At 46.7% G+C, this 18,797-nt stretch overlaps 1 protein-coding gene across 1 annotated transcript; it reads right to left on the bottom strand.

Annotated features, from left to right (window-relative positions):
• Window positions 1-15,728: 15,728 nt before the first annotated feature.
• LOC123039469 (cyanidin 3-O-rutinoside 5-O-glucosyltransferase-like) lies at window positions 15,729-17,303 on the bottom strand. Its single transcript, XM_044462622.1, has one exon. The coding sequence runs from the start codon at window positions 17,301-17,303 to the stop codon at window positions 15,729-15,731; it is 1,575 nt and encodes a 524-aa protein (XP_044318557.1).
• Between the last annotated feature and the right edge of the window lie 1,494 nt (window positions 17,304-18,797).

The following is an 18,797-nucleotide window of genomic DNA, read 5'->3' as shown; positions in this document are numbered from 1 at the left end:
TGTCGTGTCCCTAGTAAGCCTCTACTAGACTAGCTCGTTGATCAAAGATGGTTAAGGTTTCCTAACCATGGACATGTGTTGTCATTTTATAACGGGATCACATCATTAGGAGAATGATGTGATGGACAAGACCCACCCGTTAGCTTTAACATAATGATCGTTCATTTTATTGCTATTGCTTTCTTCATGTCAAATACTTATTCCTTCGACTATGAGATTATGCAACTCCTGGATACCAGAGTAATACCTTGTGTGCTATCAAACGTCACAACGTAACTTGGTGATCATAAAGATGCTCTAAAGGTATCTCCAAAGGTGTTTATTGAGTTGGCATAGATCAAGATTAGGATTTGTCACTCCGAGTATTGGAGAGGTATCTCTGGGCCCTCTCGGTAATACAGATAATAAGCTTGCAAGCAAATGACTAAGGAGTTAGTCGCGAGGTGATGTATTATGGAACGATTAAAGAGACTTGACGGTAACGAGATTGAACTAGGTATGAAGATACCGACGATCGAATCTCGGGCAAGTAATGTACCGATAGATAAAGGGAATTACGTATGTTGTCATTACGGTTTGACCGATAAAGATCTTCGTAGAATATGTAGGAGCCAATATGGGCATCCAGGTTCTGCTATTGGTTATTGACCGGAGAGGTGTCTCGGTCATGTCTACATAGTTCTCAAACCCGTGGGGTCCGCACGCTTAACATTCGATGTCGATTTGGTATTATATGAGCTATGTGGTTTGCTGATCAAATGTTGTTCGGAGTCTCCGATGTGATCACGGACATGAGAGGAGCTCCGAAATGGTCTGGATGTAAAGGTCGATATATAGGATGATGCTATTTGGTCCCCGGAATAGTTTCAGAATGCACCGGAAGTTATGGAATGCTGGAAGGGGTTCCGGAGGCATCAGGAGAGTATTGGGCCTTAGTTGGCCATGTAGAGGGGAACACACCAGCCCACATGAGCTCGTGCTGTTGGAAATATGCCCTAGAGGCAATAATAAAATGGTTATTATTATATTTCTTTGTTCATGATAATTGTCTGGTATTCATGCTATAATTGTGTTATCCGGAATTCGTAATACACGTGTGAATACATAGACCACAACATGTCCCTAGTAAGCCTCTAGTTGACTAGCTCGTTGATCAACAGATAGTCATAGTTTCCTGACTATGGGCATTGGATCATTGATAACGGGATCACATCATTAGGAGAATGATGTGATGGACAAGACCCAATCCTAAGCATAGCTCAAAGATCGTGTAGTTCGTTTAGCTAGAGCTTTTCCAAATGTCAAGTATCATTTCCTTAGACCATGAGATTGTGCAACTCCCGGATACCGTAGGAGTGCTTTGGGTGTGCCAAACATCACAACGTAACTGGGTGATTATAAAGGTGCACTATGGGTATCTCCGAAAGTGTCTGTTGGGTTGGCACGAATCGAGATTGGGATTTGTCACTCCCTATGACGGAGAGGTATCTCTGGGCCCACTCGGTAATGCATCATCATAATGAGATCAATGTGACCAAGTGTCTGGTCACGGGATCATGCATTACGGTACGAGTAAAGTGACTTTCCGGTAACGAGATTAAACGAGGTATTGGGATACCAACGATCGAATCTGGGGCAAGTAACGTACCAATTGACAAAGGGAATTGTATACGGGGTTGCTTGAATTCTCGACATCATGGTTCATCCGATGAGATCATTGAGGAGCATGTGGGAGACAACATGGGTATCAAGATCCCGCTGTTGGTTATTGACCGGAGAGGCGTCTCGGTCATGTCTGCATGTCTCCCGAACCCGTAGGGAATACACACTTAAGGTTCGGTGATGCTAGGGTTGTAGAGATATAAGTATGCAGTAACTCAAAAGTTGTTCGGAGTCCCGGATGAGATCCCAGACATCACGAGGAGTTCCGGAATGGTCCGTAGGTAAAGAATTATATATAGGAAGTCAAGTTTCGGCCATCGGGAAAGTTTTGGGGCTTACCGCTATTGTACCGGGACCACCGGAAGGGTCCCGGGGTCCACCGGGTGGGGACACCTATCCCAGAGGGCCCCATGGGCTGAAGTGGGAGCGGAACCAGCCCCTGGTGGGCTGGTGCGCCCCCCTTTGCCCCCCCTGCGCCTAGGGTTGGAAACCCTAGGGGTGGGGGGCGCACCCACTTGGCTTGGGGGGCAAGCCACCCCCTTGGCCGCCGCCCCCCCTTGGAGATTGTATCTCCTATGGCCGGTTCACCCCCTAGGGGACTATATAAACAGGGGGAGGGAGGGAAGCCGCACCCATGCTCTTGGCGCCTCCCTCTCCCTCTGCTACACCTCTCCCTCTCGTAGAGCTCGGCGAAGCCCTGCCGAGATCGCTGCTGCATCCACCACCACGCCATCGTGCTGCTGGATCTCCATCAACCTCTCCTTCCCCCTTGCTGGATCAAGAAGGAGGAGACGTCTTCCCAACCGTACGTGTGTTGAACGTGGAGGTGCTGTCCGTTCAGCACTAGGATCACCGGTGATTTGGATCACGACGAGTACGACTCCCTCAACCCCGTTCTCTTGAACGCTTCCGCTCGCGATCTACAAGGGTATGTAGATGCACTCCTCTCTCTCTTTGCTAGATGAACTCATAGATTGATCTTGGTGAAAGCGTAGAATTTTTTTTATTTTTTGCAACGTTCCCCAACAGTGACATCATGAGCTAGGTCTATGCATAGTTCTCTTTGCACGAGTAGAACACAATTTGTTGTGTGCGTAGATGTTGTCAACTTTCTTGCCACTACTAGTCTTATTTTGCTTCGGCGGCATCATGGGATGAAGCGGCCCAGACCGACCTTACACGTACGCTTACGTGAGACAGGTTCCACCGACTGACATGCACTAGTTGCATAAGGTGGCTAGCGGGTGTCTGTCTCTCCCACTTTAGTTGGAGCGGATTCGATGAAAAGGGTCCTTATGAAGGGTAAATAGAAGTTGGCATATCACGTTGTGGCTTTCACGTAGGTAAGAAAACGTTCTTGCTGGAACCCTATTGCAGCCACGAAAAAACATGCAACAACAATTAGAGGACGTCTAACTTGTTTTTGCAGCTTATGCCTTGTGATGTGATATGGCCAAAAGTTGTGATGAATGATATATGTGTGATGTATGACATCATGTTCTTGTAATAGGAATCACGACTTGCATGTCGATGAGTATGACAACCGGTAGGAGCCATAGGAGTTGTCTTAATTATTGTACGACCTGCGTGTCAATGATTAAACGCCATGTAATTACTTTACTTTATTGCTAAATCGTTAGCCATAGTAGTAGAAGTAATAGTTGGCGAGGAACTTCATGGAGACACGATGATGGAGATCATGGTGTCATGCCGGTGACGAAGATGATCATGGAGCCCCGAAAATGGAGATCAAAGTAGCTATATGATATTGGCCATATCATTTCACTATTTGATTGCATGTGATGTTTATCATGTTTTTGCATCTTGTTTACTTAGAACGATGGTAGTAAATAAGATGATCCCTCATAATAATTTCAAGAAAGTGTTCCCCCTAACTGTGCGCCGTTGCGAAAGTTCGTTGTTTCGAAGCACCACATGATGATCGGGTGAGATAGATTCTAAAGTTCACATACAACGGGTGTAAGACAGATTTACACATGCGTAAACACTTAGGTTAACTTGACGAGCCTAGCATGTACAGACATGGCCTCGGAACGCAAGAGACCAAAAGGTCGAACATGAGTCGTATGGAAGATACGATCAACATGGAGATGTTCACCAATGATGACTAGTCCGTCTCACATGATGATCGGATACGACCTAGTCGACTCGGATCATGTATCACTTAGATGACTAGAGGGATGTCTAATCTGAGTGGGAGTTCATTGAATAATTTGATTAGATGAACTTAATTATCATGAACTTAGTCTAAAATCTTTACAAAAATGTCTTGTAGATCAAATGGCCAACGCTCATGTCCACCTCAACTTCAACGCGTTCCTAGAGAAAACCAAGCTGAAAGATGATGGCAGCAACTATACGGACTGCGTCCGGAACCTGAGGATCATCGTCATAGCTGCAAAGAAAGATTATGTCTTAGAAGCACCGCTAGGTGAAGCACCCATCCCAGAGAACGAAGACGTTATGAACGCCTGGCAGTCTTGTGCTGATGATTACTCCCTCGTTCAGTGCGGCATGCTTTACAGCTTAGAACCAGGGCTCCAAAAGCGTTTTGAGCAACATGGAGCATATGAGATGTTCGAAGAGCTGAAAATGGTTTTCCAAGCTCATGCCCGGGTCGAGATATATGAAGTCTCCGACAAGTTCTTCAGTTGTAAGATGGAGGAAACTAGTTCTGTCAGTGAGCACATACTCAAAATGTCTGGGTTGCACAACCGCTTGACTCAGCTGGGAGTTAATCTCCCGGATGACGCGGTTATTGACAGAATCCTCCAGTCGCTTCCACCGAGCTACAAGAGCTTTGTGATGAACTTCAATATGCAGGGGATGGAAAAGACCATTCCTGAGGTATATTCAATGCTGAAATCAGCGGAGGTAGAGATCAAAAAGGAACATCTAGTGTTGATGGTGAATAAAACCACTAAGTTCAAGAAAGGCAAGGGTAAGAAGAACTTCAAGAAGGACGGCAAGGGAGTTGCCGCGCCCGGTAAGCCAGTTGCGGGGAAGAAGTCAAAGAATGGACCCAATCCTAAGACTGAGTGCTTTTATTGCAAGGGAAGTGGTCACTGGAAGTGGAACTGCCCCAAGTACTTAGCGGACAAGAAGGCCGGCAACACCAAAGGTATATGTGATATACATGTTATTGATGTGTACCTTACCAGCACTCATAGTAGCTCCTGGGTATTTGATACCGATGCCGTTGCTCATATTTGTAACTCAAAGCAGGAGCTGCGGAATAAGCGGAGACTGGCGAAGGATGAGGTGACGATGCGCGTCGGGAATGGTTCCAAGGTCGATGTGATCGTCGTCAGCACACTAACTCTACATTTACCTACGGGATTAGTTTTAAACCTCAATAATTGTTACTTAGTGCCATCTTTGAGCATGAACATTGTATCTGGATCTCGTTTAGTACGAGATGGCTACTCATTTAAATCCGAGAATAATGGTTGTTCTATTTATATGAGAGATATGTTTTATGGTCATGCCCTGATGGTCAATGGTTTATTCTTAATGAATCTCGAACGTGATGTTGCACATATTCATAGTGTGAATACCAAAAGATGTAAAGTTGATAACGATAGTCCCACATACTTGTAGCACTGCCGCCTTGGTCACATTGGTGTCAAGCGCATAAAGAAGCTCCATGCTGATGGACTTTTAGAGTCTCTCGATTATGAATCATTTGACACATGCGAAACATGCCTCCTGGGCAAAATGACCAAGACTCCGTTCTACGGAATAATGGAGCGAGCAACCAACTTATTGTAAATCATACATACTGATGTGTGCGGTCCAATGAGCGTTGAGGCTCGCGGAGGATATCATTATGTTCTCACTCTCACTGACGAGTTGAGTAGATATGGGTATGTATACTTGATGAAACACAAGTCTGAGACCTTTGAAAAGTTCAAGGAATTTCAGAATGAGGTAGAGAATCAACGTGACTGAAAGATAAAGTTCTTACGATCAGATCGTGGAGGAGAATAGTTAAGTCATGAATTTGGTACGCACTTAAGGAAATGTGGAATCGTTTCACAAGTCACACCGCCTGGAACACCTCAGTGTAACGGTGTGTCCGAACGTCGTAATCGCACTTTATTGGATATGGTGCGATCTATGATGTCTCTTACCGATTTACCGCTATCATTTTGGGGATACGCTCTAGAGACAACTACATTCACTTTAAATAGGACACCATCTAAATTCGTTGAGATGACACCGTATGAATTATGGTTTGGGAAGAAACCTAAGCTGTCATTTCTAAAAATTTGGGGATGTGATGCTTATGTTAAGAAACTTCAACCTGAAAAGCTCGAACCCAAGTCGGAAAAATGCGTCTTCATAGGATACCCTAAGGAAACCATTGGGTATACCTTCTACCTCAGATCCGAAGGCAAGATCTTTGTTGCCAAGAACGGGTCCTTTCTGGAGAAAGAGTTTCTCTCGAGAGAAGTATGTGGGAGGAAAGTGGAACTTGATGAAGTACTACCTCTTGAACTGGTGAGTAGCGCGGCTCAGGAAGATGTTCCTGTGATGCCAGCACCAACTAAAGAGGAAGTTAATGATGATGATCAAGGTACTTCGGATCAAGTTACTACTGAACTTCGTAGGTCCACGAGGACACATTCCACACCAGAGTGGAATGGCAACCCTGTCCTGGAAATCATGTTGTTAGACAACGGTGAACCTTCGAACTATGAAGAAGCGATGGCGGGCCCAGATTCCAACAAATGGCTTGAAGCCATGCAATCCGAGATAGGATCCATGTATGAAAACGAAGTATGGACTTTGACAGACTTGCCCGATGATCGGCGAGCGATAGAAAACAAATGGATCTTTAAGAAGAAGACGGACGCGGATGGTAATGTTACCATCTATAAAGCTCGACTTGTCGCTAAGGGTTATCGACAAGTTCAAGGGGTTGACTACGATGAGGCATTCTCTCCTGTAGCGAAACTAAAGTCCGTCCGAATCATGTTAGCAATTGCTGCATACTATGATTATGAGATATGGCAAATGGACGTCAAAACGACATTCCTTAACGGCTATCTTAAGGAAGAACTGTATATGATGCAACCGGAAGGTTTTGTCAACCCGGAGAATGCTAACAAGGTATGCAAACTCCAGCGATCCATTTATGGGCTGGTGCAAGCATCTCGGAGTTGGAACATTCGCTTTGATGAGATGATCAAAGTGTTTGGGTTTATGCAGACTTATGGAGAAGCCTGCGTTTACAAGAAAGTGAGTGGGAGCTCTGTAGAATTTCTCATATTATATGTAGATGACATACTTTTGATGGGAAATGATATATAACTTTTGGATAGCATTAAGGCCTACTTGAATAAGTGTTTTTCAATGAAGGACCTTGGAGAAGCTGCTTACATACTAGGCATTAAGATCTAGGGATAGATCGAAACGCCTCATAGGCCTTTCACAAAGCACATACCTTGATAAGATATTGAAGAAGTTCAATATGGATCAGTCTAAGAAGGGGTTCTTGCCTGTGTTGCAAGGTGTGAAATTGAGCTCAGCTCAATGCCCGGCCACGTCAGAAGATAGAGAAAAGATGAGTGTCATCCCCTATGTCTCAGCTATAGGGTCTATTATGTATGCCATGCTTTGTACCAGACCTGATGTAAACCTTGCCGTAAGTTTGGTAGAAAGGTACCAAAGTAATCCCGGCATGGAACACTGGACAGCGGTCAAGAACATCCTAAAGTACCTGAAAATTACTAAGGATATGTTTCTCGTTTATGGAGGTGACGAAGAGCTCGTCGTAAAGGGTTACATCGATGCTAGCTTCGACACAGATCTGGATGACTCTAAGTCACAAACCGGATACGTGTATATTTTAAATGGCGGGGCAGTAAGCTGGTGCAGTTGCAAGCAAAGCGTCATGGCGGGATCTACATGTGAAGCAGAGTACATGGCAGCCTCGGACGCAGCGCATGAAGCATCTGGGTGAAAGAGTTCATCGCCGACCTAGGAGTCATACCCAATGCGTCGGGGACGATTGCACTCTTCTGTGACAACACTGGAGCTATTTCACTTGCCAAGGAGCCCAGGTTTCACAAAAAGACTAGGCACATCAAGCGTCGCTTCAACTCCATTCGTGAAAATGTTCAAGATGGAGACATAGATATTTGTAAAGTACATACGGATCTGAATGTAGCAGATCCGTTGACTAAACCTCTCCCTAGGGCAAAACATGATCAACACCAGAACTCTATGGATGTTCGATTCATCACAATGTAACTAGATCATTGACTCTAGTGCAAGTGGGAGACTGTTGGAAATATGCCCTAGAGGCAATAATAAAATGGTTATTATTATATTTCTTTGTTCATGATAATTGTCTGTTATTCATGCTATAATTGTGTTATCCGAAAATCGTAATACACGTGTGAATACATAGACCACAACATGTCCCTAGTAAGCCTCTAGTTGACTAGCTCGTTGATCAACAGATAGTCATGGTTTCCTTACTATTGGCATTGGATGTCATTGATAACGGCATCACATCATTAGGAGAATGGTGTGATGGACAAGACCCAATCCTAAGCATAGCTCAAAGATCGTGTAGTTCGTTTAGCTAGAGCTTTTCCAAATGTCAAGTATCATTTCCTTAGACCATGAGATTGTGCAACTCCCGGATACCGTAGGAGTGCTTTGGGTGTGCCAAACATCACAATGTAACTGGGTGACTATAAAGGTGCACTACGAGTATCTCCGAAAGTGTCTGTTGGGTTGGCACGAATCGAGACTGGGATTTGTCACTCCATATGACGGAGATGTATCTCTGGGCCCACTCGGTAATGCATCATCATAATGAGCTCAATGTGACCAAGTGTCTGGTCACGGGATCATGCATTACGGTACGAGTAAAGTGACTTGCCGGTAACGGCATTAAACGAGGTATTGGGATGCCAACGATCGAATCTCGGGCAAGTAACGTACGGATTAACAAAGGGAATTATATATGGGGTTGCTTGAATCCTCGACATCGTGGTTCATCCGATGAGATCATCTAGGAGCATGTGGGAGCCAACATGGGTATCCAGATCCCGCTGTTGGTTATTGACCGGAGAGGCGTCTCGGTCATGTTTGCATGTCTACCGAACCCGTAGGGTCTACACACTTAAGGTTCGGTGACGCTAGGGTTGTAGAGATATAAGTATGCAGTAACCTGAAAGTTGTTCGGAGTCCCGGATGAGATCCCGGACGTCACGAGGAGTTCCGGAATGGTCCGAAGGTAAAGAATTATATATAGGAAGTCAAGTTTCGGCCATCGGGAAAGTTTTGGGGGTTACCGGTATTGTACCGGGACCACCGGAAGGGTCCCGGGGGTCCACCGGGTGGGGCCACCTATACCGGAGGGCCCTGTGGGATGAAGTGGGAGGGGAACCAGCCCCTGGTGGGCTGGTGCACCCCCCTTTGCCCCCCTGCGCCTAGGGTTGGAAACCCTAGGGGTGGGGGGCGCACCCACTTGACTTGGGGGGCAAGCCACCCCCTTGGCCGCCCCCCCTTGGAGATTGCATATCCTAGGGCCGGTGCCCCCCCTAGGGGCCTATATAAAGAGAGGGGAGGGAGGGCAGCCGCACCCATGCTCTTGGCACCTCCCTCTCCCTCTGCTACACCTCTCCCTCTCATAGAGCTCGGCGAAGCCCTGCCGAGATCGCTGCTGCATCCACCACCACGCTGTCGTGCTGCTGGATCTCCATCAACCTCTCCTTCCCCCTTGCTGGATCAAGAAGGAGGAGACATCTTCCCAACCGTACGTGTGTCGAACGCGGAGGTGCTGTCCGTTCAGCACTAGGATCATCGGTGATTTGGATCACGACGAGTACGACTCCCTCAACCCTGTTCTCTTGAACGCTTCCGCTCGCGATCTACAAGGGTATGTAGATGCACTCCTCTCTCTCGTTGCTAGATGAACTCATATATTGATCTTGGTGAAAGCGTAGAATTTTTTTTATTTTCTGCAATGTTCCCCAACAGCTGCACCCCCTTAGGGCAGCCGCACCCAATTAGATGGAAAGGGGAGGCGCCACCTCCTCCTACCCTATCTCCGGAAGGGAAAGGAAGGAGCGGGGGAACCTCCCCTCTTTCCTTCTCCCAAGTGCATTATATGGAAGGGGGGGCACCACTAGGAATATCCTAGGGTGGCCGCCAACCCTATTGGGACGTCCTAGGGGATGCCTCCTCCCCTCCCACACCTATATATATGTGGGGAGGGGTGCCATACAATACACAGCTTATTCCACGTGGTGTGTCAGCACCCCTCAGCCTCTAGTTTACTCCTCCGCTCTAGATCGTGGCAGTGCTTAGGCGAAGCCTTGTGGGATTACTTCACCACCGTCATCACCACGCTGTTATGCTGACGGAACTCATCAACTACCTCACCCCGCTTTTTGGATCAAGATGGCGAGGACGACACCTAGCTGAACATGTGCAGAACGCTTAGGTGGCGTGCATTCGGTACTTGATCGGGTGGATCACAAAGGTGTACGACTACATCAACCGCGTTGAATAAATGTTTCCGCTTACGGTCTACGAGGGTACATAGACACACTCTCCCCCTCATTGATATGCATAGCCATGGATATATCATTGCGTGTGCGTAGAATATTTTTTGTTTTCCATGCAACAATTCCGAACAGACGCCTCCCTTTTCACCTCAGTCAAACGGGGTTGCCAAATGAAAAACCGTACTCTAACTGATTTGGTTAATGTCATGTTAGATACATCGGGTTTATCCAAGGCATTGTGGGGGGAGGTTGTATTGACATCATGTCATGTACTGAATAAAGTTGCCACGGAGGATAATGAGACTACTCCCTATAAGCAATGGGAAAAGAAAAGAACTACACTCTCGTACTTGCGCACTTGGGGCTGTTTGGCGAAAGTCAATGTGCCGATCTTCAAAAAGCGCTAGCTTTGACCGAAGGCTGTGGATTGCGTTAATGCTACTCTAAGGATACCGTTGGCTATAGATTTCTAGTAATGAAATCTGAGGTACCTAACCATAAGGTCGGTACAATTATAAAGTCTAAGGATGCTACATTCTTTGAGGATATTTTCCCCATGAGAGATATGCAAAGCACTTCTAGACTGGAATCTGATGAGACTCCAGAGCCAGTCATTCTGATGGAATATTATGAACAAAAAAATGATGAAAGTTCATCGGAGGATGACGAGGAAGCTCATGTTAGGAGCAAGAGATAGAGGACTGCAAAGTCTTTTGGTAATGACTTCCTTGTGTACCTCATGGATGATGACACTCCCAGTTCCATTTCAAAAGCTTATGCATCTCTGGATGCTGACTACTGGAAGGATGCGGTTCGTAGCGAGATGGATTCCATCTTGGCTAACAGGACATGGGAGATCACTAATCGTCCTTATGGTTGCCAACCATTGGGATGTAAGTGGGTGTTCAAAAGGAAGCTTAGGCCCGATGATACTATTGAGAAGTACAAGGGTAGGCTTGTGGCCAAGGATTACACCTAGAAAGAAGAAGACGATCTTTTTGATAGTTACTCACATGTGGCTAGACTGACAACCATTTGAGTGTTACTCGCAATGGCTGCCTTGCATGGTCTTCTCGTTCATCAGATGGACGTTAAGACGGCTTTTCTTAACGGAGAGCTAGACGAGGAAATTTACATGCAACAACCAGATGGCTTTATAGTAAATGGTCAGGAAAAAATGTGTGCAAGCTAGTGAAACCTTTTTATGGCCTAAAACAAGCGCCTAAGCAATGGCATGAGAAGTTTAATACAACTTTGACAACTTCTTAATTTTTGTTAATGAAGCTGACAACTGTGTATATCGCCATGGTGGGGGCGAAGGAGTTATACTGTTTCTGTATGTCGATGACATACTGATATTTGGGACCCATCTCAAAGTTATTGAGGAGGTCAATGCTTTTCTAACTCATAACTTTGAGATGAAAGACCTGGGCGTGGCTGATGTTATCTTGAACATCAAGCTACTGAGAAATACTGAGGGTGGAATTACACTTTTGCAATCACACTATGTTGAGAAGATTTTGAGTTGTTTTGGATATTCGGACTACAAACCTTTTGCAACACCTTATGATCCTAGCGTGCGGATTCGAAAGTTTGAAGGCACGACTGTAGATCAATTGAGATATTCTCAAGCGATTGGTTCACTCATGTACCTTGCATGTTAAAGATACGCTTGCAAGTGAGGCAAGAAAAAGGTCGACACATGTTTGATTGGGGACATTTAACTAACACTCACATTTTTTTAATAAAAAGACATGATTTTTAAAGTAAAAATAAAAAAGAAAGAGAAAATGGAAAAGAAACCAAAAATGATAATGGCCGAACGACCACTATTTTTGGATGTCAGCCCAAACACGCCGCGAGCCGTTTGATTGGTTGCACGCATCTTAGAGCAGGGAGATCAACCACGTCATCTTTTTGCACCCATTCTTGTTTTCATATTAATCTTCTGAATGACGTAGTCGTCCCCACCCTTATCCATTCCCAACACGGTTTCATCCCCCTCTCCCATCCCCCGGTGCCCTATCCACTCACTTCCATAGCAATATAGTAGAAGGATGGAGGAAGGAGAGAGCGGATGTGTGGCAGCTTGCCGACGGCGGCTAGGCGAAAGAAGGGGGAGGCTCGTTGCGGGAGCTCACCGACGGTCGCTGGGCGGAGAGCAGGAGGAGGCTCATGATGCCAGAGATGAGAAGCATCCTCCCGCCTCATCTCCTCCGCGGGCTCCAGCCCGCTGCAGCAGCAAGCTGCCATGGGGAGTAGGGTTAGCTTTGGCGGGGCAGAGGGGAGATGTGGTGGACGAGTGGCGGGAAGTGCAAGTCACAGCGCCGGATTCAGGGGATTGGAGGTGTCGTGGCCCATAGGCGATGAGTTCGCTACATATAGCACTCGCCTGGTGCCGGTAGTGGGAGGAGAAAGGGGCGGTGCGATTCTAGCACCAGCCTTGAGGTCGTCCAGCTCCAGTTACGTGGACAGGCCAGCGGCGAGCTGCGTGCGGGGTGAGAACCCAATGTTCAGAAACGTGGTGCTCTTTCATAGAAGTAGTTGCCATTTGTTCCTCTATGCAACCTGTTTCTATTTGTGCAACTTAATTCATGCAAAATCACTAGATCCAAGATTCCCACATCTTTTCTTATTCATTTCTAGGTTTCAACTAGCATCTAATCTATCTACCATTTCAATTTCTTATCATGATGTTTAGCAAAACTGCAAAAGCAAAACATGTCAATTTCTTTGATTATTACAAATTCTAACCCCTGGGCAACTTTTATAATTGTTAATTCATTCACATGACAATTCTCTTTTATAGTTTTTGTCCTAACATCATGGCCCATCCTAGATTTATTGTTTTCTAATGGTCATAGGCCAAATATAGGCCTTTTAGGAACTATGTGTCATATGATCATATGGTCATATGGCAATGAGGTGATCATTGCATTTTACGGTGTTTTTGCTATGGAAAGTTAAATATACATTTTGTCATGGCAACTTAAGATGTCTTGTTTTCCATGGCTAATTAATATGTTTGGCCATGTCATTGGAGTTCTATTGACATGCCAATAAACACTTGCCATGGCAACTTAACATGTGTTGCCCTGGCAAGTGTAGATGTTTTCCCTAACGTCGACCATTAATACATCATGTCAATTTTTTAGTTTACTCGGCATGGCAATTTTAACCTTTCAATTTGCTATGGCAGATTTGCCCTTATTCACATGGCAATTTTACCTAAATCGCCATGGCAAATTTTAAATATTATTGCCATGTCAATTTATACTCTTTAATTTTATGGCAATTTTTTACATTTTTTTTGCCATCACAAAATTATTTATACCGCCAAGGCAAAAAAAAACATTGTAGTCGATCACGGCTAATTAGATTTACTTTTTTTTTGCCATGGCAAATTCAATTTTATTGACATGACAAATTTACCTATATCGCCGTGGCAATTTGGAACCTTTCTTGCCATGGCAATTTCTAATCTTATTTTCCATGGCATGTTCACACTTATTTTTTATGGCAACACTATCTATTCTGCCATGGCAAAATTTAGATTTATTGTCATGGCAACACTATATTTACTTTCACATACGAGTTAATTTTTTTATTTTAGTCTATCATGGCGAATTAAATTTACTTTTGTTTTTTTGCCATGAAAAATTCACCTTCATTGACATGGCAAATTTAGCTGTATTGCCATGTCAAATTTTACCTTTTATTGCATGGCATTTTTTAAGTTTTCTGATATTGTTTTATTGCCATGGCAAAATTATCTATACTGGCATGGCGAATTTAGTTTGATTGCCATGGCAAAACTATCTATACTGGCATGGGAAATTTAGTTTCATTACCATGGCTAAATTATACTTGGTCAATCATGGCTAATTATTGTTTTTCTTTGTCATGCCAACATGGCAAGTTTAGTTTTATTGCGATGTCAAAACTATAATTGGTCGGTCATGGCAAATTATTGTTTTTATTTGTCATGCCAAATTTAACTTGGGTCGACCATGGCAATTTTAACCTTGGCACCAGTTGTTGTCATTTTTTCGTACCACGGCAAAAAGTGGGCTTTTTATTTGTCACAGTAAAAATGGCAATTTTACCTTTAATGACTTGGAAAATTTACCTACAACGCCTAGCAAATTCTTTTTTACCTCTTGTTTTGCTATGATTTTATTTTACTTTTAAATTTTCCATGGCAAATTTTACTATTTTTTGCCATGGCATATTTTTTAACATTTCCATGGCAATTTATAACATTTACATACATGTCAATATAATCGTTAATGGCAATTTTAATCAACATTTTTCTGCTTTTTAGAGTTGACGACATTTTTATAGCACAACAAAAGCCGGGCTTTTATTTTTGACAGGCAAAAAAAAAACTAGGCTTTGCTACTGGATTTTTTTCCCTTTGTCATCTTTTACGAAGGAAAGGCCTGTAGGGCCGATGGGCAGGATGTTCGGGCAGTAGTGGTTTAATCATTTGTTCTGGGGTGCTGCCGTACCGAACCTTTCGTTTGGTCTGGGAGGTTCTCGGACCGGACGTCAGGTAGATATAGACATCCAAAGAAAAAGAAAAAAATCATGAATTTATAAAAAGTTCATGAATTTGGAAACAAATAAATAAAAAGGAAAAAATGCAAAAGAAAACAAACAAAGCAGATCGGCCCACGTACCGCTTGAGAACGTAACCCAATATAATAAACAACAAACTAGTAGAATTGGCCAAACGCGGGCAGGAGGCTGGCGAGGACGCTCCGCGCGTGTGACAAGACAATGGGATAATGCTGGGCGAGCGTGACATTGATTTTGCATGAAAATTAAAAACCAGCGGACGGTTTTGGACTTAGATGTGATCGTAACTAAATTTTATCTAGATGTGAGTTAGCAATTCCGTACAATTTAACTTGCTAAAGCGGAGGCACTAATAAGCAGTTAACGTGTTACTATTAAGTTGCTGCATACGGCGTGAGAAACATCTTTATACTAGTTGTGATAAGTAATCCAAACAATTTAAAAAAAAAACATCCTTATACTAGTAGTGACTATGTCACAGTCGACTGAGACTTAACGAAGCCTAAGTCAATTGACATAATAACTTAAGTAAAAGAAAAACTATTTTTTACCCGGATCTACATGTAAAATCCTGCGGATATATCATCGACTGAGACTTGGTTAAGTCTTAGAGGGTGTTTGTTTCCATGAACTTATTGGCTTAGGGACTTAAAAAAGTCCCTATAAGTCACATCTAAATCAAACAGGAGGGACTTATAGGGACTTAAAGTGGTCGTTTGAGACTTATGAAATAAGACTCTCAAGAAGGGACTTATAGGGACTTATAGTTGTAATATGGTCTTATAGGGACTTATAAGTCCCAGGAACCAAACATGTAGGGACTTTTTGAGGACTTGGGACTTATAAGTTGGAACTAAAAAAAGTTGTAGGACTTGTGAACCAAACAGGGCCTTAGACAACTGAGATTTAGCAATCCTGGTTATTAAATGTTGTTTAACTCCGACCGATCGAGAGAGCTAGCTGATCCACTCCAGCATGCATCGACTTAATCGATTTGGACAGATTTGGTGGTGTATTCCTGCAAACTTCATCCGACGAACCGGCCGCCATGACAAAGCTTCGGAGGCTCCGCTCCGCCGGCCCGCCCGAAGCCGCGGCCTCTTGCGCCATCCCTTTCAGAGCCTCTACTCTTTCCCTGATCTCAATAGCCCTCGGGCCATGACCCATGAGCAGCTCCACGCACCTCGCGAGCTCCTCCCCGGTGAAGACGCCCTCGCTGTTGCGTTCCCCTCTGACGCCGGAAGCCCACTCCTCCTCTATCAAGAACGCGTTCGTCGGCTGGTCGAACAAGCTTGGCGCAGCGACGACCGGCACGCCGAGGGCCATGGCCTCCAGCGTCGAGTTCCAGCCGCAGTGCGTGACAAAGCATCCCACGGACGGGTGCGACAGGACCTTGGGTTGGTCGCACCACTCCACCACCATGCCCAGCCCCTCCTGCACGAGGTCATCCAGGCTCCGGCTCACGTCCTCCTGCCGCCCGTCGTTGCGCACGACGAGCAGGTACGGCCGCCCGCACCGCCGCAGCCCGCTGGCAATCTCCTCCATCTGCTTTTCGCTGTACGTCCATACGCTCCCGAACGAAACGTACACCACCGACCTCACCGCCTGCGCGCCCAGCCACTCCATGTACCTCTTCACGTCGGCGCCGGCGTGGCTGAACAGGTGGATGCGCGGCTCGGCCGAGGAGGACCCGATCACCGGCCCGACGGCGAACACGTCTAGGTGCTCCTTCATGGCTGCCAGCGCTGCCGGCTCCAGCTCGTCGAAAGTGTTCACGAGAACCTTGGTGCAGCCGTGATCGCCCAAGCGCTCGAACAGTTCTCCGGCCGCTTCGTTGAAGACCTTGGCCAGCTCGCTACCCGTGGTGTCGACGAGAAAGGACGGGAAGTCGCGGATCCGGAGCGGGCGGGGCAGTCCGGGCAGGGACACCTCGTACGCGGGGTCGGCGGCGTGGGACGCGACGAGGTGGCCGTGGCCGTGGAAGTAGTGGTAGTACGCGGCGAGCACGGTGGCCGGCTGGATCCAGTACACGGCCAGCGGGATGGCGTGCTCACGCGCGACGTCCAGCGCCGCGGGGAGAACCATGCTGCAAACGACGCACGTGACGGGCCGGCCACGTGCGGCGAGGGTGGCGACGACGGCTGACAGGCTCTCAAAGGTCGCCTGGCGGCTGCGCGCCCTGGCCTCGCCGTCTCTGGCCATGGAGCCGTCGTCGAGGCCGTTGGAGTATGGAGCGTAAGAGACGACGCCGTCGGTGGCGCTGGCGGCATCCTTGTTGTCGACGTCTCGGGAAGAAGGGAACATGCGGCGGTGAGCGGAGACCGGGAGGGAGACCGTGGCGAGGACGGGCCCGGAGCCGTCGACGCCGTGGATGCGCGCGAGGCGGTGCGCGAGGACGCGGCACGGGTTGAGGTGGCTCTGGACGCCGTAGGCCACGATGAGGAAGTGGTGGCCGGTGTGCACGCCGCCGTTGCGGCTGTGTCGCTGGTGCTGTTCGTCCGTGGCCATGGATAGAAAGAGGAGAAATTTTGATGTGAAATGAAGATGTATCTGCTTCTCATGCACCCTATATACTGGTTCCATTGTACTCCGTATTGTACACCATCTTGGCCATGTGACGGCCTTGAAGCCGCCGAACGGCGAACACCAGCAGCTTGCAACCACATGGATTAGCTACAGGTGACGTCGGCACTGACGGTATGCTGTTCCATTTGGCAGTCAGACGTGCATACAATATACGGATGAAAAGAGGGACACTAAGAGCATCTCCAACGCGCCAAAAGACGCGCGCGAGGTAAAATGCCATTTTAGCGTGCGGGGGACATTTTCGCGTTCCGGCGGGCGCGGGAAACTAGCGCGCGGGGGAAACGATTGCGCGCACGGAAGAAAGAGGGAGCTCGCGCGCTAGATTTGGCGCACCGCGTTCGGCATGCCTATAAACTTGCAGCGCCCTCCGCCGCTCTCTCATCGCTCCTTCTACCGCTTTCTCTCCTCGCCGCCGACACGCCACCATACCGCCACGCCGCCGGGGCGCTTCGGGCTACCGCGGCGTCCGCGTGCGTCCGGCCGGCACCTACTCCGCCGAGATTCGGTCCGGCGACGTGCGCCTCGGCCTCGGAACCTTCGACACCACCCAGGAGGGCGCCTGCGCGGGCGCTGCTGCGACGTGGGGCCTCCGGCGGTCCCGTTGGGACATGAACTTTCCGGACGTGGCGACGCGGGAGCGGGCGCAGGAGTTGGCGCCTCCCCGCGGCTTATCACCGACGAGGATCGTCGCGACAACCGGAGGCGGGAGCGCCGTCTCAGCCTGGTCGAGATAGACGAGGAGGCCATGGCTCTGTGGCGCCAACGCTTCCCGCAAGACGTCATCAACAAGCAACAGTTCTTCGCTGAGAGGAGGGTGGAGAGGGATGAGAGGAGGGAGAGCGAGCCGCTTATCGCGAGGACAGGCGAACGAGGAAGACGGTCGCTAAATTCAACATCACCCTAGGAGATGCTTCGTCTTGGGACTCCAACGACGAGCGGTTCCTTGAGGCCTACGTTTAGACGTCGGAGGACATCACCGAGACAGAGTCCGAGTTGGAGGATGACGAGTAGTAGTAGTTTTTCGTTTTATCTATCTATCGTTTGACTTCATCTAAGATTATATTTTCATATTATATTTATTAGGTATTATAGATGTTAATATTTTCTAACATAAATTTGGTCAAACTTAGTAAAGTTTGACTTCAGACAAATCTATAAATCTAATACGCAGGATAAAAATGACCGGAGGGAGCACCTTCGTCCTGGTTTATAAGCCCACTTGTATTTTGAGTTATTTTTTAATCATGATTTTAACTAATTAAATATAAGTTATGCATAGCTGTGTTGCTGGTGCTGTGCGTCCGTGCCCATGGATAGGAAAAGGAGAAATTTTGATGTGAAATGAAGACGTGTCTGCTTCTGATGTGAAACCTCCGATGCGCCCTATATATTTGGTGCCATTGTGCTATCTTTGCC

The sequence above is a fragment of the Triticum aestivum genome, chromosome 2B, assembly GCF_018294505.1.
Source record: "Triticum aestivum cultivar Chinese Spring chromosome 2B, IWGSC CS RefSeq v2.1, whole genome shotgun sequence".
In the NCBI taxonomy this organism is placed as follows: Eukaryota; Viridiplantae; Streptophyta; class Magnoliopsida; order Poales; family Poaceae; genus Triticum; species Triticum aestivum.
Note: the sequence above shows the minus strand (reverse complement) of the source record. Positions and strands in the feature narration are given on the sequence as shown.

What these genes read in the sequence shown, in the direction of transcription:
- LOC123039469 (XM_044462622.1), bottom strand. Translation starts at nt 17,303, where the DNA reads ATGGCCACGGACGAACAGCACCAGCGACACAGCCGCAACGGCGGCGTG.